Source organism: Lygodium microphyllum, chromosome 20, assembly GCF_053477565.2.
Source record: "Lygodium microphyllum isolate KBCC chromosome 20, Lygodium_microphyllum_v1.1.10, whole genome shotgun sequence".
Classification (NCBI taxonomy): domain Eukaryota; kingdom Viridiplantae; phylum Streptophyta; class Polypodiopsida; order Schizaeales; family Lygodiaceae; genus Lygodium; species Lygodium microphyllum.
The window spans coordinates 98,625,649-98,652,985 of NC_141154.1; the positions used below are offsets into that span (position 1 = coordinate 98,625,649).

General features: G+C 38.5%; 1 protein-coding gene across 1 annotated transcript; it reads left to right on the forward strand.

The window, feature by feature from the left end:
* The first annotated feature begins 1,463 nt into the window (after window positions 1–1,463).
* Window positions 1,464–2,926, forward strand: LOC148019162 (uncharacterized). The gene has a single exon (XM_087660696.1). It carries the CDS (start codon window positions 1,693–1,695, stop codon window positions 2,542–2,544), a length of 852 nt encoding a protein of 283 aa, XP_087516822.1. The 5' UTR covers window positions 1,464–1,692; the 3' UTR covers window positions 2,545–2,926.
* Window positions 2,927–27,337: the final 24,411 nt, after the last annotated feature.

Genomic DNA, 27,337 nt, shown 5'->3' on the forward strand with positions numbered 1-27,337 from the left:
CTTCCATATAGCCACATAAATTACGACAAAGACTACATTGCATGGAGATGGCCAGTTGGTTCATTACTAGTCAAGATGGAGTGGTGATCTAAGACATTGAAGATGTAAACTTGCATAGGAAATTCCAAACACTTACACACCATCTAAGTCTCAAATCAATCTCCAAGAATGATACTCATTGTATATCAATACTAGAGATAACTTAAAAACCTTAACAACTCCCAACTTGAGGGTATTAAACAAGGAGCCCAGTGTCGTGTGAACAATAAGAGTACAAGTTTCTCATCTTCAACTTTGGCCTAGCCATCACATTGGTCTTTTAAGTTGATATGAAAGAAGCACAAGATCAAGGCTTTGAAAATTGCCAACTTATGGGGCAAAAAGATGAAATAGAAACTTGGACCAAATGTACTCTTAATGAAGTTGATGACATGCAAACACTTTGATGGAAGCTACAAAACACACAAGCTACCTTGCAACACAATTTTGCCTCCTCCTTGCCTCAAGCTAAAGCAGATATCTCTAGGACCCTCTTGTCTTGCCTTAGAGCAACTAGCCCTACCTAAGGAGGATTAAGACAAGGAACAACATAATTGCTAGCAACAACAAGACAAGACCAATATGACCACCAATAGAAGGAGGCAGTCACTAAGGAGAACCATAGGGCCAATGGCCCCAAACAGAAGACCAATAAGAATCCCCCTAAGGCCAACACCACTAATAGGCATAAAAAGAATCTCAATCCCCTCTTTGAATAGTCACAACTTCCTTGGCTAGGTCTCCCACTCATATGCTAGTCAAGGAAGTACATCAGTTGGTCGACATCACTCAACATGTGTCTAGACACAAACTTTCTCTCTCTGATGATGGCACTAAAGTTCTTCAACCCACGCTCCAAGAGTTTGAGTCCTTAAAATCAAAAGCTAATATTCCTATCACCTTTAAATTGAGTAGCTTACCAAGGCTATGCAAAGTTCTCCCACTCTTTCTCCCCACAATTTGAATATGAAGCAACTCTAAATTCACCACCACCAATACCCCCCTCTCTCTCTTCTTCTTTTTCTTCTTGTTTGGTTTCCAAGCATCATTTTGACAAAGAAGAAAATAGACTTTACTAGTTATCATTGGCAGGTAATTCTTCTTTGTCTTGACCTTCCACTTTGTTATCTTCTCTTCCTCTTTGTCTTAATCATCTTTTTATTTTTTGTTAGAATTGTCCTTTAGAGTATATGCTTATACAATGGTGCGATGAGAAGGTGGTGCAACTCCCAAAAAAGTCACCCACTGTTAACTTCAATTAAGTGGTCGATTAGCCTTGGATTGTGTTATCTTTATTTTCCTCTCTCTCTCGTAGAAAAAAAAGACAATGCTCTTGTGCAAAATAGTATGCCCCTGTTTCTTATGATGGTTGAAGATATCACAACAAAGCGTATTTAGGGCCAGACTTACATTAGAGAGTTGGCCCTGAAGGTAGCAATGATAGAGTCTTAACGTGGGTCGCACCTAATCGAATAACCCAAATCATTGGCTTCTTTGTTCTGACGTTCTAGTTTAAAATCGCCCTGCAGCAAAGCCCTGTGGTGGACTCTTAGGACTGTTAGGGTAGGCGACAAGGAGAAATGGCTGTTGCAGGAGCAGTTACGTTCTAGCTTCAGACAAAACATCCTCGATCCTTCGGGGACCTGCAGACACATGGCAGACGACGAAGGAGCGGTTGTATCAGAAGCTCCATTGAAGCGCAGGCCCGAGGAGCTGTTTGACGCCACAGGCTCGAAAAGACTTCGGCCTGAACAGAAAACAGACAAAGCTGTCACAGCCGACCACCCGGACGAAGGCCTCCAGGCAGTTGCCGAAGCTGCAGCCGGAGGCCTTGTCGCAGCCGCCGAGCCCTCGGGTACAGGCAAGGGCCTGGTCGAGGATGATGACAATGGAAGAGCTGAGGTTGAAGGGGAAATCTGTGATGGCCTCAAGGTGGAGGGCAGGCAGGCTCTTAAGATAGAAGCTGCGGAATTGATTTCTCCCAAGGTTGGGAGAGCTGAGGAAATGGAAGGGGAAGGTGAAGGTGAAGGAGAGGTAGTTGAGGAAGAACGCAGGCTGGAAGCAGAAGGAAATGCAGGAGGCGATGAGGAGGATGATGAAGCCGCCTCGGAGCTTGATGCAGAAGAAGAAGATGGTGATGATGCTGACTCAGAGTCTGATGAGGATGAGGAAGATGAGGAGGAGGAGGAGGACTCTGATGCGGACTTGGATGCAGCTGATGAGAGCAGAGCTCAGGAAGGATCAAGTGCAAAGGGTAAGGCAAAAGTAGACATCAAAGGAAAAGGCATCGTGAAAGACACTGGCAAGGGCAAGGCTAAGCTAGAGGATGAAGAAGTTATTGATGAGGAAGAGGTTGGCTACCTCTCTGAAGATGCTCTTGAGGAAGTCGATCTCAACAATATCCTTTCTTCCAGGACACGCGGGCGTAATGTGAGCCAACCAACCTATGTAGATACCGTGGACCTTGGGGATGATGAGGATGATGATGACTACCATGGGGAGTAGCGTGATCTGTTGTGAGGTTCCAACGTGATCAAAATGTTACTGCTGTTACAGTTAGTTTTTTTCTGATGCGCACAGTTGTGCAGAAACAGATGTTCCAACTGCTGTATCTTTCGGCTTCAGTGTCCAGCCCAAGGATGGGTGATGTCCGTATATTTGCCTGAAAGCAATTTTGGCTTTAGTTTTATAGGTAGTTGTTGAACCTTCTTTTTATATTCAGGGTCATTTGCCTGCCGCAAACAGAAGCTCTATTTTAATCTCTATGGTGCAATGAGGCAGCCTAGCCCTGCTGGTTAGTCAATGGAACATCTTCACATTCCCCTGAACAAGAACTCTCTAATTGTGCTTCCTGTCAAATTTTAAGCTTGTTTGAGATTTCATTTTATGGATAACATAGGGATGAAATTTTTTGGGCCGTTGCACAGGGACAAAAACATAAAAAATGGTTGGATATCAGTAGAACTGTACTCTGTATTTTTTAAGTTAATGAAGACTGTGGTCAGTGCTGCATTGATTGAAGTGGTTCTAAGTTGTTCCATGAAAAGGATCTGATTTGTGTATGTGTCCTGGAATTTATATATTTGTGTGTACGCTCTTCTACATTCAATTTTGAGCGATTTATTGGTCTTTTAGGTGTGTGGCATTGACTAATTGTGGTGCCTAGCTACCTGGAGTTTTGTATTTGGAATGGGAATAAGATGCCTCGGTTTCATCCAGGAAACTGTGTAAGGTCATGAGTGTAAAGAAAAGGCATTTAGGTATTTTTGGTTGTGAAACATGTACAGATGCACACTTTTTCTGCAGGTGTGGGAAACATGAGTTATTTGTGGGTCTGCTTTTAGTGCTCTCTTTTGGAGCAGGAGTTTTCTTGGCTAACAGTTTTACTGCTTCAAGAGTTATATCTGACAGCCTACCAGGGAAAGGCGCTGTCTTTTTGCTTGTTGTAGCATTCTTTCTTTGAGAGAAATATCCTGTGGTACAGGTTGCTTCTATATTATTGGGTCTTATCATGCTAGTCATTTTTACTGAAGAAAAATTCAGTATGACCTAAGGAAAACCCTGTGATAGATTGGTGCAATATGAAGGGCAATTGTGGTGCATTGTGAGATGTCATATGCACACCTTGCAGTGGTGCTATGAGTCCAAGTTGGGGGATGAAGGATGACCATGGGCTTTACCTAATTACAGTCATTTTGATGGGTTGAAGGATCTGTCCTTTTGGGGTGAATAGTGCCCAGGAAGCAGGTTGATTAAAACTGTTTTACATCCAAGGCTTCTATTGGCCAGTTTTCTTTAGATGTACATTCAGTGTGTTCATATCTAGCAAATAGTCTGGATCGCATGCAGTGCTTATTTGTGTGTATGTTTTGGCCAGGTCATTCATGGGAAGTGGACGGCCTGCATCAATATTGATTCTATGAGAGTGTGTTAACCAATAGCAGTTTGAAACATTCTTAACTACATAGGAACCAAAGTGCAAGTTAGGAGATGTAAGAGCAAGAAACTTCCATCTTGTCAATGGGACTTTCAATCTCATTTTTTAATTGCTTGGACATTCCGGTCATGCATGGTATGCCTGTAGAACATTAACCCTAGTGTCGTATGCCTGTTAATATCAATAAGATTATGGACACCCAAGTTGTGTAGAATAAGCATCATTAACACCGATGTCACCTGGAGCATGTAAGGGCAAGTGAACGTCCATGTTATTGATGGGACCTTTGATATAACTTCTTCATACTGGTTATGTGGTATGCTAGTTAAGGATATCAACACAACTCTGGACAGTGTCTTCAAAATTGATGTCCTTGTTGATTTGATTCGCCCATGTCTAAGCTACATGGTTTAGTGTTTAGCTATCACCAATATTCAGCAACGGAGTTTATGTATACAAATTTGTGGCTGTTGTTCGAGGAGGAGGATGGAAGAGCTGAGGTGATGGGCAAGCATTTCAGAAAGATGCCACAGGATTGAATTCTCCCAAGGCCACCAGGGCAGAGGAAATGAAAGGGGAAGGAGAAGGTGAAGGAGAAGTAGTTCAGGGAGAAGGCAATCTGGAACGAGAAGGAAATGCAGTTGATAATGAGGAGGAGGAAGCTTCCTCTGAGTTTGATGTACAAGCAGAAGAAGAGGATATTGACTCAGTTTTATGAGGATGAGGAAGTGGACTCGGACTTAGACATGGAGCTTGGATGCAGCTGATGAAAGCAGAGCTCAGGAAGGGTCAAGTGCAAAGGGTAAGGCCAAAGTAGAAATCAAAGGAAAGGGCATCATGCAAGACATTGGCAAGGGCAAGGCTAAGTTAGAGGATGAAGAAATTATTGATGATGAAGAGGCTGGCTACCTCTGAAGATGCTCTTGAGGAAGTATGATGAAGAGGCTGGCTACCTCTGAAGATGCTCTTGAGGAAGTTTGATCTCAACTATATCCTTCCTTCCAGGACACGCAGGCGCAATGTGAGCCAGCCAACCTAGATACCGTGGACCTTGGTGATGATGAGGATGATGAAGACTACCGTGGGGGGCTAGCATGATTTGTTGCAAGGTTGCAGCTTGAAACATTACTGCTCTTACAGCTAGTTTTTTCTGATACGTTCTGTAGTGCAGGAATCAATGTTCCAACTGCTGTACCTTTCAGTTTCAACGTCCCGCCCAAAAATGGATGGTATCTTGTATTTGCCAGAAATTTTGGCTTTAGTTTTACAGGTAGTTCTTGTATCTTTTATTTCTCCAGGGGTATGAAGGAGACAGCAAGAAGAAAGAAATCTGCACTGACTGTAATAAAGGCTCAATACAAACAGGACTGATCAGTCTCTGCACACAGCCCAAGGCATCAGTGAGGGCACCCAGTCAGGCTGGAAATGATGACAGCAGTAGTAGCAGTACCAGAGATAGAGGAGAAGGCCCAAAGTTGGGAGGAGCAACCTGCAGAAGATGGGCAAAGTGAGGAGAGACCAGCTATAAATAGCTAAAGTCTGCCAAATCTGGTTGACCTACCATAAATGGCCAAAAAATTGACCAACCTGTTGGAAATGACCATAGGGATGCAATAAATGCAGTCTGACTGCCTGGGAAAATGCAATAAATTATGACATGGCATCTTGGACAGTTTGGAAGCATGTAGGCACTAGCAAGAGGTGTAAACCAATTGACAAACAAAGGAAAAGGGTCAAACACAGGAAACATGCATACTAAAATGCCAAAGCTCTTACCTCTGTTAGATTTTGATATGAGCTCACAACTAGGAGATGATAGATTGACAAACATTAAAAGTGGTAGGCTAACACTACTCTCTCAGATCTTGGAAGTGTTTGAAGACCTAATGGGATTGTCCATAGTAGGATAGTAGGCCATTGCTAACTTAGAATCCAAGATCTGCTCTCCAATGGTATTGAACCTCGATGCGCTTCACGCGAGCATGAAACACTACGTTCTTCGCTAGAGCAATGGCACTCTAGTTCTCCATGCACAAATTTGCAGAACTTGTTTGGGGAAAGCCAATCTCTACTAACAAATGACGGGGCCAAATTGCCTCCATAGCTGTATATAGCTTGTAGAGGACCATTTCGTATCCACGTCACCTATCCAATTAGAGTCATTTCATCTAGAAAGAGTGGCTTCCTTTCCATAAATGATCCTATAGGATCATGTGCCCTGTAAGTAATGCAACACATGCAAGGTGGCTCTCTAATGAGCTTGTGTAGGAGTCTGTGTGAATCGGAAGGGGATCACTTGCTACCAATAATTGGGACTTGGGTCCATGGGGCAAGAAATAGGTTGAAACACAACTATACCAAACTTTGAAAGAAGCTTGGAGATGTACCCATGCTAGGAAATTGAAATGCCCTACGTCATTTGATAGATCTCCAATTTGAGGAAGAAGTGTAGGATCCCAAGATTTGTCATGTTGAACTCTTGGCCCAATATCATTTGTGTCTAATCAACCTCGTGTGTTGCTCCTTGTAATAATGATGTCATTAACATACAAGATGACCAAGATGCACTTGTTCTCAACCTTGTAATAAAGGTTGGGATCATGAGCTCATTGATGGAAGCCATTGTCTAAGAATAATTGATCAATTGGTTGATACCAAGCTGTGGGAGCTTGCTTCAAGCCAAAGAGCTACAACTTGTAAACATAGTTCTTTTTCCCCTACACAAGAAAAGTAGCAGGTTGTGAGACGTAAATTTCCTCTTTCAAAACTCCATTCAGAACGGTCAATTTCACATCCATTTGATAAACTGGCCGATGGTGATAAAACTAAGATAGCTTGAATAGTGGGCATTGGAGTTGTTGATGCGAAAGACTCAAAGTAATCCAAACTTGCTCGTCGAGAGAATCCCTTGGCAACAAGTTGCATCTTATGCTTGTCCAAGGTCCCATTTGCAACGTACGTGGTCTTATAGATCCACTTCACACCAATCAATTTTTGCTTCTTCAAACGAGGAACCAACTCCCCAAGTTTGGTTTTACTTGATAGAATCAAGCTTAGTTTGCATAGCAGTGTGCCAAACATCATGTGCAAGAGTCTGCTATGCAAACATCATGTGCAAGAGTCTTATCAACTATAGTAGGTTCATGGTTTGAAGACTCTATGACATAAGGGCATAGTTCATGCAGAGTGAACGATCTTGCCGAGCCTAAAGCCTAGTTTACTTGCACGGGCCAAGAGACGTCTTAGGGAACTAAGTAATCCTTGAATCCTATATGAGCATCTAATACCACAACGGAATGGTGATAGGCCCAGCTTGTCGCGAAGGAGATCGAGAGGCCTTTGATACTTGTAAAGTACTTGTTTATGGAAGGGATTCCCCCTTGCTAAGGGAAGGTAGATCCTTCTCATCTGATGAAGAAGGCTCCCTTTTTGACGGTTCAATGTCCCCCATAAGAAACATGAGGAGATGATGAGGGGTTGAAATACTCCATGAAAAAGTAGTAGATGGAGGAGTTGTCAAGGGCTGAAGGGGAGAAGGTGAGGGAGAAGATGGAGGAAAAGGAGTCACAGATGAAGAAGGGGTGCCTAGGGGTAACCTAGAAGGAAGGGAAGGGGCTGATTGGGGGGAAGTGGGGTGGGGAGACGCGGGTCAGTTGATGTGACGAAGAACCACTTGTGACGAAAGAACCATCAATCGGAACTTCGAAGGTTGCAACCTCATTGAAGATCACATCCTTGCTTACCTCGATCTTTCGAGTCTTTGGGTCATAGAGCTGATAGCCCTTCATGGTCGTATTGTAATTTACAAAGATGAGCTTCTTAGAGTTAGGGTCAAGTTTGTTGCCTCTTTTCTTCTTGTCCACATGGCTCGATCTTTGGAGTCTTCGGGTCATAGAGCCGATAGCCCTTCATGGTCGTATTGTAATTTACAAAGATGAGCTTCTTAGAGTTAGTGTCAAGTTTGTTGCCTCTTTTCTTCTTGTCCACATGGACATGTTCCTTGCACCCAAAGATCCAGAAATCGGAAATTGAAGGCTTCTTTCTAACAAAAGCATGGAAGTCATATCCTTCAATGCCAAAGTAGGTCATCTATTGTGGATATATACTATAGTAGCCACCGCCTCACCCCATAATGAATGGGGAAGACTCCTGTGCTCCAACATTGATCAGGCCATTTCAAGCATGATCCAATTTGCACACTCCCACCACACCATTTTTGGATGGTGTGTTCGGATGGAAATACTCCACTCGAATACTGTGGTTCTTGGAAAACTTAAAAAATAGGTTAGAACAAAACTCGCCGCCATAATCTACTTGGACACTTTGAACTTTAAAGGAGGTTTGTCTCTTTGCAAACACCTTCCACTCATAGAAGTGGGAGTACACCTCACTCTTGTACTCCAAGAAATAGGGTTACATATAATGGCTAAAGTCATCAACAATTAGCATAAGGTACCTCGCCTTCCCAAGAGAGGTCATGCCCATAGGTCCGCAAAGGTCGGGGTGAACCAACTCAAGCGAGCTAGAAGCCCTTCGAGTAGCAACTTGTGGATGAGGTTGCCTATGTTGCTTGCCCATCAAGCAACTAGGACACATGGTATAAACATGAGGGGGATTTGGAAGTCCCTCCATCATCACCTTTCTCAAGGAGCTTGTTGAATGGCATCAAGGTTCAAATGCCCATAACAAGCATGTCAAAGCAGTTCAAGCTTGTTGGAAGACCACACAACAAGGATTGTGTGTAAAGTCCACCCTCGTATGTCCATAGAGGACTTTGGCTGAAGAAGAATGCCGATTGGATAATAAGGGAATGGTCCCCACTCCATGCACGGGATTGAAGAGTTGTCACCAATGGTGATAGATCTGCCTTTGGATCTCATGTCCTAAAGCCAATCCTAGCGGTAAGTCATGTGGGAAGAGGCCCCATTCTCTAAGAGCCAAGGCTTCTTCTTTGAAGAAGAAGCAAGTGCCATATCATTCACCTCAAACAAGTATAGACAGATTGTGGTAGCAGTTGTGGCCTTCGAATCCTTGGACCCCTCCTTAGGCTTCAATTGGGGGTACTTATCCTAGCACTTCTCTAGATGAGTGCCCTTTCCTTAATGTGGGCACTTGGGCTGCTTCTTCTTTTCATCCTTGAAATCATCCTTCTTGTCCTCCTGTTTCTTAGCGTGGGGCTTCCCCTTCTTCTTCCCTCCTCCTGAACCTGCAATAAAAGCCTTTGTGGAGTTGGATCCATGGATATCTATATCTCTGAGCCGCTTGTCATGTAAAGAAGCATATCTTGTATCCTCAAAGTAATAATAGTTTAGAATACATTGAACTTTGGAGATGGCAGCTGAGTCAGGAGAACCATGGCCATGTTTTTAGGAGATATAGTTTGTCTAAGAGATGCAAGCTCATCTCTTGTGTCTTCCAATTTTTTAATGATGTCTTCCATGGAAGGGAAATCATTGTCACTGGGCATATGAAGTTTCTTCTCAAGGGATATGTGGTGAGCAAACGTCTTCTAATGATAGAGAGACACAAGTTTCTTTCAAACCTCCATAGGAGTCTTCAATCTAGGAACATTCACTAGGACAGAATTCTGTAAGCTCATAAATAGAAAAGCTCTAGCTCGAGAGTTGAGCCAATCCCACAAAGTAGCAACGATCCATCATCGATCCAACAATGGGATCCTCCGTAGGACGAGGTATGAGATAAGAAATAAACTCCCAAAGGTCAAAGGTATTGAGGATACACTCCACCTTACATGACCATAAAGAATAGTTGGAACCATCCAAGTGGTCCTCCTTGGGCAAGGAAGGAAATATAGGCACATATATAGGGGGTGCCATTAGGGGCATCTTAAAACCATGATGTCAGGTCTTCTGAGAAACATGAAGGGAGGAAATGGAGGAAGGCTCCCATACAAGTTGGCTTAGTGACCTTTGTTCTTCTCAAGCTTCGCATGGACTAGCCCCATAATCTCTCCCTCTCCCAGAGGAAATAGGAGAAGGCTCCCATACAAACTAGCTTAGTAACCTTTGTTCTTCTCAAGCTTTGCATGGACTAGTCTCATAATCTCTCCCTCTCCCAGATGAATGATGAGAGGCCTCATCCTCTAAGTCATTAAAGTAGAGAAATAGGTGATGAGACATCTTCAATAACTTGCAAAAGAATTGAAAAACTTGCATTTGCAATAGACAACTCCTAGTGAGGTGAAAATCTATACCATTCACATAGGGAATGGTATAGATGGTCTTCCAGGACAAGAAAAGCTATTGTCAGCAAAAAAATTGCCATGTGGATAGCAAAAATGCTAATCAGGGACAATCTGTGAGCACTTGCGTTTGCAACAAAATGCAAGCTAATGGCTATCATTTGGCTCTAGAGAGACTATGTTTTAGCAAAACAAGGAAAGAGAAGGTTGCAATCGCAATTCAGGATGTCTCCTTGATGGTAATTAGCTCCATGTTCTCTCTTAGACAATGATATAATGTGAGAGTGTGCAACCGAAGACGGAACACAAACATAGAGAGGAGATAGTAGGAGAAGAAGAAGGAATGAAGAAATTTGCACTGACCGAAATAAATGTTGAATACAAACGGAAGGATTGATCAGTTCTACATGCAGCCCGAGGCATCAGTGAGGGCACGAGATCAAGCTGGGAATGATGATGTCACACAAGCAGTGATCAAAGAAAATCTTCTCACACAACCTGAAGACACGAGAGAAAGGAGTGCCGAAAAATTGAATGACTTTGTCAAAGTATAGAATTCAACAAAATAAATCTACCAAACACGAGGAAACCATAATAGGTATCCTCCAACCCCTTTGCCACCTCATCCACTGCTTGCACATCGCTCTCTCCAGCCAGTAAAATCCGCAGTCTAGACCAGTATCTACACTCAATAATCGTAGCTTCAAGTCTATACCATCATCCTTGGAGGGAACATGGGACTATGAGCGGTATCTTTGCCTTGTCAAGAGCAGCTAGAGTTGGCAGGAATCTGCATTTATTCCAGTGCTAGAACTCTCCTCCTCAGTCCATTGTTGCAACCAATCTCACATCTAACCGGATGATAGTTGTGGCCTTCTTTTGCAATTATCCGTGATTAGTTGAAAGATGGAGATGATCAATTGAAGGGCAGCAGCAACACTGTCACTGATGATGATGACAATGGCTTACAACTGCAAGCACAAACCTTCCTTTGCCTCTGCAACACTATTTTGTTCCCCTAAAATATGTACCGACTATTAGATCATCAACAGGCCATGATTACCAAGAAAAAATACACTGCTCTAGAGACTATATTGTTGCCAACCTGCGGCTCTCTTCCTCTCGTTCCATACCTTTTGACAGTCCAAGCGGCCTTTACAAAATAAGCATGTCATCCTTCGTAGTCACCATCATCAAGGTCAACAAAATCGAGCCGTCATTATGTGATACATATTATTTTAGAATATTAGATTTAAGATATGCTTTTATTGAAATAAGCTTTCTTTATGGAACACCTTGCTATTTTCTTAATGTGGTTAAGTTTTATAAGGCTTTTTCTAGCTTTCTTTATAAAAGCAACATGATCGCGCGTAAAATAGGAGAACGGGATGAAAATTGAGTTTTTTCATTTGTCTCTCATATGGAATCAGAACTTAGAGCTTCAAGAGTCATTTTGGGGGTTTCGGCACGCTTCGGACGCGATGGTGATGTCAAAACGTCAAGATTCATAGCACCAAATTTTCTACATTAATTGCAACATGTTACAGGATACCTCTTGACTCTTAAAACTCTGTATTTCAATTGATATTTGTACTTTCTTTGTAATTATATATAAGATATGAATGCAAATATCCATGTAAAACTATAATATATAATTAAGGATGGCAAACCATAGCTTTTTCCATAGGGGAGGTTGGGCCCAATTGTGCATTTTTCTCTTGTCTTTCTCAATCTATTGAGCTATTCAAATCCTCTTTATGTATTATAATGTTGTTTGTATTTAATAGTTGAGATGTTTGATTTGTTAGATTTTTCCACTAAGTTCTATTATGTGTGTCATAAAGTTGTTTATGATTGAGATTTGATTTGCTAGATTTGCCACGTGTTCCGCTTCATAACAATTGCTCATGAATCCATAATCTCCATTATGTGTTGGTGCAAAGATATCGACAAGAAAGTATACCCGATTCAAGATGTCCAATGGCTTCAATCAAAATCCAATTCCAATCTATCCAATAAATGCCAATCTCGACCAAGACGATCAAGTTCTCAAGCATAACAAGTCCAATGACAAAAACAATTCCTACTCTAAACAAACACAAAAATTTAGCTAAAAAACAACAAGACAACTAGTCACACAAACTCCATCACTCTCAAGTAACTCCTCAATGAGCAAACTAAAATAATCCATAACAATCTCTTCAAAATCAATAAAATTTTCCAATCCAAAAAACATAAAAACAATCCACACTGTCTAAGAAGAACACATCTACCACAAAAATCCTCACATCCCTCCCATCCACCCTAAGAACAAACATGGCAACTTTAGAGTTATTGAACAAGGTCTCAACCCTTTCTTTGTAGCCAAACTCAATCCGTACATTTAAACAACCAGAAACTTCAACCCAAGATGCTAGAAAAGGGTCTCCCATTACAACAAAACAATCAATCTTATTATCACACACATTAAATTTTATCACTTCTTGATTCTTAACACCACAACCACCATTCACATCAAGACATGAAGACACTCTAGAATATCCATCCACACCATACAACTCATCAATAATACAAGACTCCAACGAGCCTACTACACACATAAAATGGTCAACCCTTTCCATAACATCCTCATAAACAATCTCAAGAGAAACCTCACATAAAAGCTGACGCAACTTCCATGTCAACAACATCACAAAGATATCATCACAAGGCAACGATTTTGGGTCATAAACCTCATTCAAATACTCCCTAACTCCCCAATCCTCAAATACCACCTCACAATCACCTTCTAACCCCTTTTTCCTAGTTTTAAATCTATTTTCTCTCAATGTTTCAATTCTCTACAAAGCCTTACTCAAAATTTCTCTTATGTTCTCATTAATGTCACTCTCAACATGCTCAAAACCCCAATCAGGGTCCTCACAAACGTCTTCAACAAGAAAACTTAAAGAAACTTTTTGATTATCAAATGAAATTTTTTCTTTTTCATTGTTGCCCAAATCTACCATACAAGCATATGCACAAATATCAAGAAGTATTGTTGACAAACATGGATCTTGAACACAATTTAGCTGTGGTGGTTTGAGCTCGTAAGCAAGAGACATGAAGACTGATGACTAGACACAGACTTTCACTCAAGTGAATTAGGTTCCAAGATAGATTAGCTTGGACTCATAAACACAATCTTGAGTGGATAGAGTTACAAACTCTAAGCATTGCATTAAAAAGTGAACCAAGTACATGCTTTTATAGCTTTCCAACTTCTCCACTATCCTCACTGTGCATATGGGATTCAGGACATCTCTTCTTGGAGCATACATAATTTGTTATTTCTCAACACCCCAACTCAAATGATGAGTCCCTACACTTGCTGGCTTTTGCCCCCCCTACATGATAACTTGGCCTAGGAGACTAGCTCATAGGCAGTCTAGTCAAGTTGAAGCTTGAGACTTTACATCTTTGGCAAGGGTTTTTACAAAGAAAATCCACTATGGGAACAAATTCCTTAGAACAATGTGTCAGAGTTGTTGATGGTAGTGAGAGCATCATCATCATCATCATCTTCTTCATTCATGAATTGACTTTAGTGGTGGTCATTCTGCATTTGATGTGCTCTTTTCTTGTGAAAACATTCAGTGGCAATATGGCTAGTCTTACCACAATACTGACATATCATCCGACTTTTGTTGTCGGTGTTGAATCCTCGGCCTCTTCCTTTGGGTCCAGCATCTCCTTTGGTGTATTAGAGATTTTCCCTAGATGATGGGATACCATCTTTTGAATTTTTGTTCTTCTGTTTGTTCTCTTCATCAAGAAGAGAGTGCTCAATATCTTTAACTGAGAGACTGGGAACATTACTTAGTGTTGAAACAAGGCTCTCATGTGGTTCGTGATTAACACTGGCAAGTAGCACTGCTATTGCCTCATCCTCATCAATGTTCTTTTTAAGAGTTGCTAGATGAGTTTTAAGACTTTTGAACTTATTGATGTATACAATTATATAAGGTTTCCACCCATCTCCTTTGCTTAGGAGTCAAAGTAGACTGAGTCACAAAGTACTGCAAGACTTGATGATTGTCTTTACTCTAAAACGACTGCCATGTAGGTAGTGGTGCCATTTCTTAATAGCGTGGAGGATGGCCAATATATCATAGTCATAAACATTCATTTACATCTCATTGTCATCATTACAGCTCTAAAAAGAAATCACATCATGTCTTGCAACAATGCAACACCAATACCTCGACTATTGGCATCACACTGAATGATAAATTCCTTGGAGAATTCAGGGTATACAAGGATGGAGGCTGAAGTGACCATTTCCTTCAGTTGTGTAAATTTGCGATCAGCAGTAGAATCCCAAAATAATGATTCATTCTTTAATTGATTAGTCAAAGGTTCTGTAGTGGTAGCATAATGCTTAATGAAGCGTTTATAAAATAAGGAGAGATCAAGGAAACCATATAAGGAAGTAGTGATGGATGGTGTGGGCTAGTCCTTTACACATTGCACCTTCTTGGGGTTTGGTTGTATGCCATTCTTGCTAACAATGTGTCCCAAGTACTCCACTGACGTCTGCATGAAGATACACTTACTTTCCTTAGCAAAGAGCCGATGCTCTCTCAAGATATCAAATGCCCTTTTGACATGTGCTAAGTGCTCCTCTTGTGACTTGCTATAAATGAGAATGTCATAAAAGAAAATGAGCACAAACTTGAATAGAGGGGATTGAAAATTTTGCTCATGAGGCTCTAAAATGCGGTGGGGGAATTAGCCCACCCAAAAGGCATCACCAAAAAATGTTAAAGCCCATGATCAGTCCTAAAAGTTGTTTAGATCTCATCGCCCCCTCTCACATGTATCTGATGGTAGCCAAAGTGCATATCAATCCTAGTGAAGAATTGTGCCTCTTTTAACTCATCCAACAAGTCATCAATCCATGGGATGGGATACCAATTCTTAACTATGATTTTGTTCAAGTCCCTATAGTCAATGCACATGTGGGAAGAGCCATCTTTCTTCTTCCCTAATAGGATTGGAGATGCATAAGGGAATGAACTTAGTTCAAATAAAACCCATCTCAAGTAACTCTTGACTTGGTTTGCAACTTTTTCACATTCACACTTGGAGAGTCTATAAGATGGCTTGTTCACTTGCTTGGAATGGGGCTCTAAATCAAGTGGGTGGTCCATTAGCCTCTTAGGGGAAAGGGTTGTAGGCATTTAAAATAAATCAATGTACTCCTCAAGTGAATCCTACAAGGTTGAATCATGAGATACTTTGGAGGGCTAATTTGAATTTTCCTTATTTAAGTGCAAGAAAAAGATCTATGAGCATTTCTTAAACTCTCTTTTGAGTTACTTTGCTATAATTAACCAAAGATCAACATTTTCATGAACTCCCTCTAAGCATATGAGTTGCCCATGCATCATAAACTCCATGTAAAGCAAAGAGAAGTCCATAGAAAATTTTCCCAAATGTTTCAGCCACCCAAGACAACATCAATGGGCCACATAATTCTCAACCAAGTGTAGGGGGACTTTGGAGCATATATGTGTGCTAATTTCTTCATCATCATTTGCTACTTGAACTTTTAGGCTGTGCTATAATTTCATAGAGGTGCATTTCAAGCGATCAATGGTTGATTATTGACAAAATTGTATGTACTACCATTATCCACATGGATAAATACATACTACCCATTAATACTACCTTGAATGCATAGAGTACTGGGGCTCTTAAAACTGGTCCAAGCATCCAGGGAGATGGAGCAAAGGGAGATGGTACTAGGGTTGGGTGTAATAGGGGTAGTCAAATTAAGAGCATGGGATGGGAAACCACCTGGGTTAAAGGGAAAACCATCCTTCGAATCATAGAGCTGCTCCTGGTCTAAATCCTTAGCATACTCTTCATTTTCACTAGGTAATTCCTCCTCATCATTGTTCCAATCCTCCATCACATATTGCTATGAATTTTGACCTTGGCTATCTTGTAAGGACATTTTGAGGCATTCTCACCTATGTACTTGTCACCACATCTGAAGCATAGGCCTTTTCCTTTCCATTCCTTCATAACATTTGGAAAAATAAACTTTTGACCACTTGAACCATTTGAGACTGATGTAGTGCATGGTCTATTTTCAAAATATTTACTATCACCATTAGAGCCAAGTGCTATCCCAAAATTTCCCTATTTTCTTTTAGCATGGAAAGGGGGGGGGGGGGGGGGGGATAAGTGGATATTTGGGTTACTACTAGATATGGGGTTGTCTTTAAAAACACCCCCATGTGGGGCTGACCTCAATGGGGTGGAAGGTTGTCCATAACCTTGCTCAAAATTCTCATTTTTACAATACTTTCTTGCATATCTTTTAATCGATTCAATTGCATGAAACATGATAGTAGACTTTTGAGCCATGAATGAGAGGCTTGTTTTCAATCCATAGATGTACTTGTGTAATTTTGCATCATCACTAATGCTCTCCATATACATGGTCAAGTTCATGAACTAGTTTGTGTGCTCTCATACAATGAGATTGCATTGATCAAGGTATACCATCATTGTGCCAACCGCTCTTTTTCCACAGGGGATACAAATACTTGAACCCATTTTAAAGTCTTTCCAATCAATAAACTGAGATGATTCTCTCGATTGATTTAGCGCCACCATGTGTGGACAAACCCTTCCATGTGGAGAGATGCAAAGATAATTTTCTGATGATCTGTGCATTAGGGGAGTTTTGAGGTCTTGAAAATTCCTTTTGGGAGATAGAAAGAGAGTGCTCTAGACCAATAGGAGCAAAGCCTCTGTAGCGGAATTTCTATTTAAAAAAAATAAAAAATTATTTTACATATATATATATATATATTATATATATATAATTACAAATTTGTATGATCAATATCTATTTTTAGTCTCTTATTTTTGTGATTATGACATTCTTTGCATTAATGATATACAATCTCGACTCCTTTTATTTAATGATATGTTTGGATTAATAATAATGACATGTTTAATCAAAATTCACATTAGTAAAAAGCTTGACACATATTTTTTTCCCTCCTTTGTGGTAGCCTAGTCTTGTGTGTGTGTGTGTGTGCTATGGATACAAAAATTCGACCTTTAACAAGGTGTGCAAGCTCCCAAATCACATCCATATTAGTGTTTAACTCATACACACAAGGGCTTACAAGCAATGAGATAAAGCTACTTTTTTTTTTGGAGAACTTTTCTTAGAAGAAGGGACATCATTTTTAGGAGTTCTTTTGCCTTTCTTTGATGGTTTGGTTGCCTTGGGTGTTGAAGGCATAGCTTCGCTTGTTGCAATTACATGCATCTCCTCTCCTTCAATGTCCAAGCCTCCACTATTGTCCATTCTTGTCAGTTGCATATAATTGACCATTATGTACTTCATGACCTTTGCTCTTATATACCAAACATGCTCATTTGTATAGCAATCCCTTGTAAACTGTCATACATTTGTAAGAAAAGATTTTTAGTTCATTGTTATTTTTTACAATGGACTATATTATTATCATCAATGGACTATTTTGCAACAAACCTCAATCTTAAAGTTTAGTATCTTTCACATTACCTTTATAAGTTTATCTTCATTGAGATAAATAAACCTAACCAATCTTTTGGCATTTGCAATTACTCTCTAGCCACAAGAGTGACTATCATCCTTGATGAGGACATTGCAATCAACAATATAAAGTAAAACTATGAAACTTGTTTATGGTAGTTTATAGAATAAATTTTCTTATTATGTTCCAACCATTTAAATCAAGACCTTATTGCAACTTGTCTATATTGCATTGTTGCAAGTAAACCAGAAGGTATGTGAGGCTTTTTCTCTAGCACTTCAATCAATCTTTTTATAGCTTTGTACCGGAAAGACAATAAAATTTAGAGTAATTACAAAAAAAAAGATCAAAATATCAATGAGACCTTGGATTATATAACTTACAACTTGGCATTTCCATAGCTTCCTTTCATAGAATTGATGAGGAAACATTGCCTCTCCACATAGTCTATTCCAATTAGGCTCCAATGAGAATAGAAAACAATTATATATCAATAATTTAACAAAATAAAATTTCATAAAATCTAACAAAATATCAAATTACTTACTTTTCATTGTATGGAATTAGAAGAATCTCCAAAGTTTCAAAGTCAATTGGATTGAACCAATGATCAAATGCACTTGCATCAAGCTCACTCCTCATATAGTCTGAGATAGATGGATCAAGAACCTCAATTTTTTGTTGTATATCAAAGGGGAGCTCATGCATTACACACCTAGTAAAGGAATGGATATCATAGTGAGCATCAACATCATGAAAGCCTATTGCAAGAAAAATATAGTGAGTAAAAATAAATTTTGATACATTATACCTCATCCTAGCAAGAAGAATAGAGTCATTTACTTCTCATTTTATTCTTGAGGATTTGAATACAGTTAGAGTAAAAAAATATCATATCAGATCTTTTGTTAATATCACCAGGTAAAAAGCAACATACATTAAAGCCCTTAGGGTCAGCAATTTCAAGAACGGTGGATAGCTCTTCTTCAAAAGATAGGAGCTGCTCTGCTTCCTTTTCTTCTTCCTTATTTCTTTAATACTCCCTTCATTTATCTACCTGCTGTTCTGTGGCCTTTTCCTCTTTCTCATGTAGTCTTGTGTCTTTTTCATGGGTGATATCTTCAACCTTAGGACCTGGATCACCTTTCTTTTTTCTATATGGAGGCACATTTAAAATATTGAAAGCCTTCACATAAAAAAGGGGGATATACTCAAGGACCTTTGAAACCCTGTATCTCAATCTCCTAGGAATTATCATGTCTTTGTTCATAAGTGTAAGACTATGTGCATGAGCAGCACATATATAGGAAACTTGAAAAAACTCAATCAAAAAATCTTATGCAGCCTCCTAAATGCAATTGAGAGCTATCCTTGAACATCTAAAACTATCAAGACTATGCTTGTTACAAATTTCATTATCCAGAGCCTTCATTGCACTTCTAATCTCCTTTAGACATCTAACCTACTAGGAAAACTTTCTCCTTAGCTTTGATTTCCTTGTAAGTTTGGAAGGCTTGTAGGACTGCTGGATCTTTGAAGCAAGACCTCTAGGATCAACTTTTGCTTTCTTGCAGTAGCCTTAGTTCTAGCCATTTGAAATCTCTAGATAAAACAAAAAAACTCAAAATTAGGAAAGATCCCCAAAATCTAATATAATATCATTTGCAATCACTTAGTGGTAAACCAGCACTACTCAAATAGTTTCAATCCCAAGCCAATCATATATTCACACTTTGGCAATAACTTATTTTATCAAATGATAAAATCAAAATTTAATAATTTATCAAAATTATGTTAACCTTCTAGCTTGAATTTCTATTGAACAATATATCCCTCTGACGTATGAAACGCGACCTGGGACTTCTAGGTAAGCATTTCAAATGTCACCTTTTTTTGGTGAAAATTTTGGCCAAATTAAATTTTTTTTAAAAAAAGAAGTCCGTAAGCAATTAGAATATGATTTTGATATTAGACTTGTCAATATATTTTAAATTTCTTGTTTCTTGAACATATAAGCATAGTAATCAATACATTTAGTTACTCAGACCAATCTCAGCATAAGATTGGGCTATTTTAATCAGTTGTAGAGCCCTTCCCGGCGTATGAAATGCAAGATGGCTACTTTGCATGGGGGGGGCTATACCTTATCTCGTTTCACTCGTCAAACTTTTTTGAATAAAATTTAGATAGGTTTGGAGAAGATTTCGAAGAAAAATTTGGCAAAAAAAACATTGCTATTGAGCTTATTAAGATTTTCTAAGAAAATTAAATTTATGAGACTTTAGCATGTTTTGTGTGGGGTGATGAAATCTTACCCTGCCTGGAGGGTACTAAAGAATTTTTAGCTATGACAAAGTCACCTCATGTTGATGTTTCGGAGTAGGGAAAGGACTTGCTCTTCGAAAAAATGCTTTTGTGGTCCAAAAATTGGTTTTAAAAGGACCTTTGTTCCCATGTGTGATTGCTATAATATGCAGTTAACTTGAGATGTGTGCCGCGTAGACCGTTGTTGCCTTGAAACTTATGCCACATGTCATTGTTGTTTTTGGACATGGTGGTGCTTTTATGGCACCACTTTTCGGGTGTAAAATAGAATTTTTAGCCTTTTCATTTTCACTTTAAATACAACTCTTCTGAATGAGTGTGTGGTTTTTTCTAAACAAATGCATGGTAACCGTTGACACATATATACAAGAACTCAAGCTTGTGTTTATGCAAAATTTTCTTCTAAGCAATTTGATTTCTCATCCACAACCATATCCTCAACAAGGTAGCGCAAGCTGAAAGTAAGTGTATTCTCAACAAGGCCCATTTATATTGAGGAAGTAATTTAATTTTCAGGTAACAAACTTATATTATCACTATTTTTCTGCAATATTTGAAAAATAGCTCAATGAGTATTTGAAGGAATCAAAGACCATTAAAATTGTTATTTTTCATTTGAAACGACTGATTGCCATATGAAACACGAAATTATTAACTTGTAGATGGTTTCGCAAACCTGTTGTTGTGTTTCATAAATCCTCTAACTAAAATAATGTTTGTGCGATGAAACACAAAATGTTATCTACTCTGCTGCCCAAAGGGTCAATTCGACTTTCATAAGGCACTGTTGTTTTGTTTTGTATAAATTAACATGTATGCTATGTTATCCAAGCTTTTGCAAATGTAGAGTATGATATATGGATTCAGACATCCAAGATGAATGAAATAAATTATCATTGTGGCTCATTGTTCTTGCTCAAGTTTTCTTAATGAGCATGTCATACATAGCTTAGATAAATTTTTTGGATGTGAGAAAAATTGAATTTGTATATTGTTTCTCTAAACTTGTGTTGTTGTTTTCAGGGTTTGGGTTAGTGGAGTAATCAGGATGACTAAAAGGAAGTTTTCTCTAGAGGGAATGGAGGAAGAGGATTTAGAGGATACATGTAACGAGAAGCTCTTTGATTTTCTTCATGCAACTAGAAATTCATCCAAATTTGTTTACATTAGAGATATGCTCAATGTTTCTTTTGATTTGCAAGAGCTCGTGAAGGATCTTGAATACAAACTAAAGGACTATAGGAAGTTTTATAATAGACATATTGAAGGCCTAGAGATTGAGGGATTTGTCCATTACAGTGATGTAGTGGAAGCTACTAATGCTGCTAGAACAACTTTGCAAACAAGGTTTAGCCGTATTGATGAGGAATTCAAGAAGTGGGAAGCAGATTGACTTTTCGTCAAAATTAGCATCAATGTCTTCTTGTACATAAGGATGTTGGATTTCTTGTATACCTTCAATATATGGATAGTTGTTCTTTAGACACAATACAAGAGAAGAAGATAGAGGATATTGCAAGCAAATATAAAGAGGTTGAAGAGAAGGGGGAAATATTTGGGGAGGATGTTGAGAACCAATTAGTGCATGGATTTGATGTTGCTTTGTTTAAAAGTGAGGACATTATAAAAGTGGAAGAAAAGGAGATAGAGTTGAGTGCAGAGATTGAAATAGGTTCTCTTGAAACATTTCCTAGTTACCTCATTAAAAAAAAGAGATATATATATTGCTAAATGATATCCAACACCTTTTTGATCTTAGAGAAGATTACTCTTTGGCAATCCTTGCAGCATGGGGTCAAAATGATAAGAATTTTACAGGTTATGAATATGAACTGCTAGCAAGTCTTAATGTTGAGGGAGAGAATTTTCAAGACACCTCTATAGCCCTGCATTCATGTATTAATCAGATCGTGGAATATGAAAATGGGGGAATACCTACAGAGGAAGAGTTCTTATAAATTTAGTAGAGACTTGGTATTGATAACATGGGGTATGAAGAAAAACTGAAGTCTCCATTAGAGGAGAAACCAAAAAGTTCAATACATCTTTATGATGATAGTCTTCCTAAAGAAGATGAAAACCCTAAGGTATGGAAGATAATTCTAAGATATAAATTGTGGTTTATATTATAGTATGTTATGCATTATAGACAAATATTATTGGATATTTATCTATTGACATCTTACACTATTGTGGTTTATTGTGCAGATAGAAATTGAAGATGCAGACAAATTTCTTAGAAGAGCCAAGGGCTCAAGGCCATTGAAGCTTGGCAAAAGTCATAGAAAAAGTCAAGGCCTTGGTCATCATATTGGAAGCTTAAATAATCAAACAATTGCAATTTATCATAGCATGTTATCAAGCTCTCCAAGCTTACCAATAATGGCTTTGAAAGCTATCTCCAAGGTAATTGGATCCCAAGCTTTCAATAGAGGTTCAGACAAGATAATTTTGGTGGAGAAGGAAAAAGCTGTAAGAGTTTTTGACTTCATGCCTGGATACAATGGATCTAGGGCAAGATACTTTGGAGTTCTTGGCTCTACTTGCTCTCCCATGTAGGAGATGCCAAGAATTTGAAGCTCCTTCCAAGCTATAGGAAACAAGAGTTCCTGAAATGTAGAGGTCTCATTGAGTGGGATGAAACAAAAGATTCCTTTAGAGGACTTAGTGAATTTCCTGAAACTAAAGACTCTTCTGTAAAGTCTAAAAGATGTTAAGGGTTTCTTGAAATCCATATTTTTCTATCTCTTTGTCTAGTTTATAACCTTTATGAATATCTTTGCTTTGCACAATAGTTTATATATCCCTCTTTTCTTCTTTGGGTAATAGTGGATATATCCTTGCCAAAGATGATGTATTACATGATGTGGTTGTGTCTTTGAGCTCGAATTTGTGCCAAATTTGTCTGTAGAACCATTGAAAGACCTCTAATAAACTGTTTGCTTTATATCTTTTACCTCATGTCTTGTGTGTCTAAAGTATTTTATTCTTGCTTGATAATGTGATTTTTCCATACCTTGGGTTGACCAGACAGATAGAGATCCATATTTCTTGATAAAATATAGAGCATGGTTGTATAAAATATGCTGCATAGTTAACAAATAAATAAAGTCAATTAAAAAACCTTATATGAGTTGACATACATATGCAAACTTCTTAGCATATAGTGAGTGAAGTGTTGATTACCCTAAGCTTCTATCATTTCCTTTTTAAAAAGATTCAATTGGTTTTTGAAGTCTTTGAGATCATCATCATTCCATTCAATTTTATCACAATAAAAGAATACATTGTCTAGTTTTTCCCAAACATTGGCTTTTCTATTCCGAGCTCGACATCCATTATCATCATGATCCTTAACTGCATTATATAGGTACTTCTACTAATTGTATCTAATAGTTGAGCCACCATTCCTAGAGTTTATCTTACCAAGTCTCTCATGAAAACCCAGAAACCTTCTAGCATTCACTCCACCAATAGATGGCTTTTTGGAGACACAATTGGCATCCTTAGATTTTTGAAGATCTGGTTCAATAGCAACATTACCACCATGTAGACCAATTTGCAGATAAAACTTTTTCAATCTTTATTATAGCATCTGTTTTAGTTGATAATGGCTTTAGCTTCCATGCAAATCCTATATAAAGATGAACAAGCTTTTCAATTATCTTGCAAAGTGCATGAAGTGTACATATATGAGCGTTCATTAAATGAATATCTAAGACTACCTTAAACTGTGGATCCTTGTTATGCCTAGAGGGGGCTTTATTCCAATTGCTTGAGTTCAACTCTATGGCTGGGGACAAGACAATATAGGCAAGGAGATCTCGAGTTGGCTCCCTTTGATACATTGTACATACATTTGAGTGTCTTTAAGTCACCAGCTATGTGCCACTCAATCTTGTAGTTCCCAAATCCTTCAACAAATAGCTCTTCTCCTGCTTGTTGCCTCTTAATAACATTAGGTATTAGTGTTCGATGAAAAACCCAATACATTATATTAAAATCCTCTATATCTACTTCGAATTCTCCTAGTTACCTGATGTTGTATTTCGATTGAACACTAAATGACATTGAGTGATTGCAGTGATATGATGAAAGTGTTTTATTCATAAAGGTAATAGAGACCCTCTCTAGTTTGTGCATTTCAAAATCTCACTTTCATCAAGTTTAACCACAAATCTATCCACTCCTTGTGCCTCTTCTAGCGACAAGTCATAGAATTTGATAATTAAACATTTTAGGGTGGGAAAGTTAAGGAAAATATTGTTAAATTCATTGAATACAACTTCCTTTGCCTTGCCCTTGAAGCTAGCCTCGATATGGAAAGGCTCACCCAGAATCTTCATCACTTTGTTATTCACTCTCTGTCTGATAGTTCTAACCACATATGGCCTTGGAAGTATGCAATCGCATACTTGTCCTTGATTTATATTTGATTGTAAAAGCTTGAAAAGTTATATATAAGCATCTCGATTGATACCAATACAATCTAGTGTCTTTTGCACTAACTCATTATCCAAAGAACGATTCTTTATAAATAATTCCAAGCATTGTTTCTTTGCCTTTTTAATTTTCTTCTTCTCCAAAATATCTTTTGAAACTACTAAAGGAAGAAGATGATAATAAAATTGAGACGCTTTTAAAGAATCTCTTTCACTTGCATTCAATTGAAGAAGAGACCTAAACAAAATCAACATCACAAATCAATACAAATAATTATAAACAAAGCTATATTTAATATTTTTAAAGTGAAAAAAATATACCTTGCTGCTTGGATTCTTTTACTGCAACCACCTCCTCCTCGTTTGAGACTCTTAATATTTTTAAGAGCCTTTTGTCAAGTTCGAAGGCCTAAACCAATTTGCTTTCGTTGATAAGATTTGATGCATTTCTCCAACAAATGAATCCTCTATTGATAGCCCTCTAGCTTTTGCAACAACTCATTGTTATGTTTTGATAAAAGATTGTTCTTCAATCTAAGGACATACTTTTTTGCAACCAAGTTAAGTGTATAACCCAAGAACCCATTATAACCATCACCAATGAACCTCAACAATGAAGAGCTATTATAGAAAGACAGAGTACTATTTTTGCTAGGATCTTTGGGATATAGCTTGCCATCTAACCAAAGATCAAGATTCTTCTTTCCTTCAAACCTGAGTATATATTTCATAGACTTTGTAATAGTAATGGGTTTTGTTCTCTTTCTTATTGGTTCATACTCACGATCCATAGCTAAGTGGTTCATACTCACGATCCATAGCTAAGGATGTGATTAGAAGATTGGATTGAAAAACTATGCAAATTAGAAATAAGAAGAAAAATGAAGAAGAAACTAGTAAGGGAGTGAGAATGAAAGAAAGAAGGGATGTGATCATTGGAAAGAAAGAAGGGAGTGAGAATGGAGAAATGTAATCGAACGTCGAACAAAATTCAAATTGAATATTAGTTTTCACTTTAATGAGGATGAGTAAGATCTTCATTATGACAATCTTTGTCACCTTTATGGTGGCCTAGATTTCTAGGTTTGATGTGACCATGAGAATATCATGACAACGACTTATTAATAATTTTTGATATATTTAATTACCAAAATATAATTTTTAAAAAATATAAAAAATATTTTTATTTTCTAAAATGTTTTCTCTCTTTAGGATCGATTACAGGGCATTTTTGAGACCTCAAAACTCCCTTAATGTGGGGGCAGATATTGAAATAGAACTCTAATTTGGAAGCCCATTGTTCCAAATTCGATGGGGATGGGGATTGCCCATTGTACTTGGTGAGAAGGATCTTGTCACGGAGATAATTGGGTCCTTGCTGCACCATGAAAGCCTTGATATCCGTACATACCATGATATCCATATATACCATGTTGTCCATACATACCATGTTGTGCATTTATTCCCTACTATCCATTATAGCCATGCTATCCATTATTGCCATGTTGGCTATTAATACCATACTATCTATGATTGGGGCTGAGCCATATAAGTTCCATTAGGACTTCTAGGAAGAGTGGGTGAGCTTTGTGGGTGAGGGTCTCACTAGAGGATTAGTTGCATGGATGATGGGGGAGCTCAAAAGAGGCTCCTCATTAACATGAGAGGGCTCACCGACCTCATAGGTGGAAGGGGGAATATCCTTAGATCTAAGAATGCCCTATGGACCATGTAGTGGCTCCAGTGGTGGAGTCTATCAAGACTTGTACTTGGAACCATGATAATATTGTGTTAAGCTAGGTTCATCATTTATTGAGGTCTTGGACCTTCTCATGGGCCTTGCTTTTGCCTTTTTGACTAGCAATTTAGATGCAATCTACAGGACCCACTCCCAATAAATGGGGCATAACTTCTGGTAGGAAACTCTTATTAGTGGGATTTTTGATTCAAATCTAAGGGGAGGAAGCCCTCTTTGAGATGAGCTACTAAGCTTTGTGACAAAAAAATGATCAAAGAATTTTGCGATTAGATTTCTATTCATTGGTACCTATCCACAATGACCTCAATGCACAGAAATGGTTGTAACTTTTAGATCGTAGCTCCCATTGGGGAGATTTTGTATTCAAATCTAAGGGGACAAAGCCCTCTTTGAAATGAGCTATAGGGTTCACTCCCAAATGCAATACATAATTTTTTGCAGCATGCTTTCTATGATTGTTCTTGAGTGACTGTGACTAAAATACTATTTGTCCCAATTTTCACATGTATTGTATGAATGGCTCATGGACCAAGGGGCTTAAGAATCATTATAAGAAATATTTTGAGCATACTGAGCATAATGCCAAGTATATTGACATATCCATTTGCTCTGCCATTATTGCATAAGTAGGTTTTAGTGTCATATCTCTCTTTTGATCGCGCACATGTTAAGTGTCATACATGGGTACCTTGATAACTGAAAGTGTGTTCGAATAGGGGGTATCTCATTGTGAATGGGACAATCATGGAGTGGACCTACATCAAAGTTTCCCCTGGGCCAAGTTGTGCACTCCTTCAAGGTCTTAAGCGGTAAAGGAGGGTCATTTCTCTTTTGGCTTACCACCTCACCTAGCTTCAACCTTTTTTCTCAACTAAATTATACATGGCAGACATTTTTAATTAAGCAACATGCACGAGGTGCATTGAAAAATAAGCATTGGGTCTTTTCATGATATGAAAGGATGGAATAAGAGCTTGGATAGGGCTTATCTTGGCAGTCCAATGACTCATTGGTTGCTACTTATCCTTTTACAATGGCTTATTATCC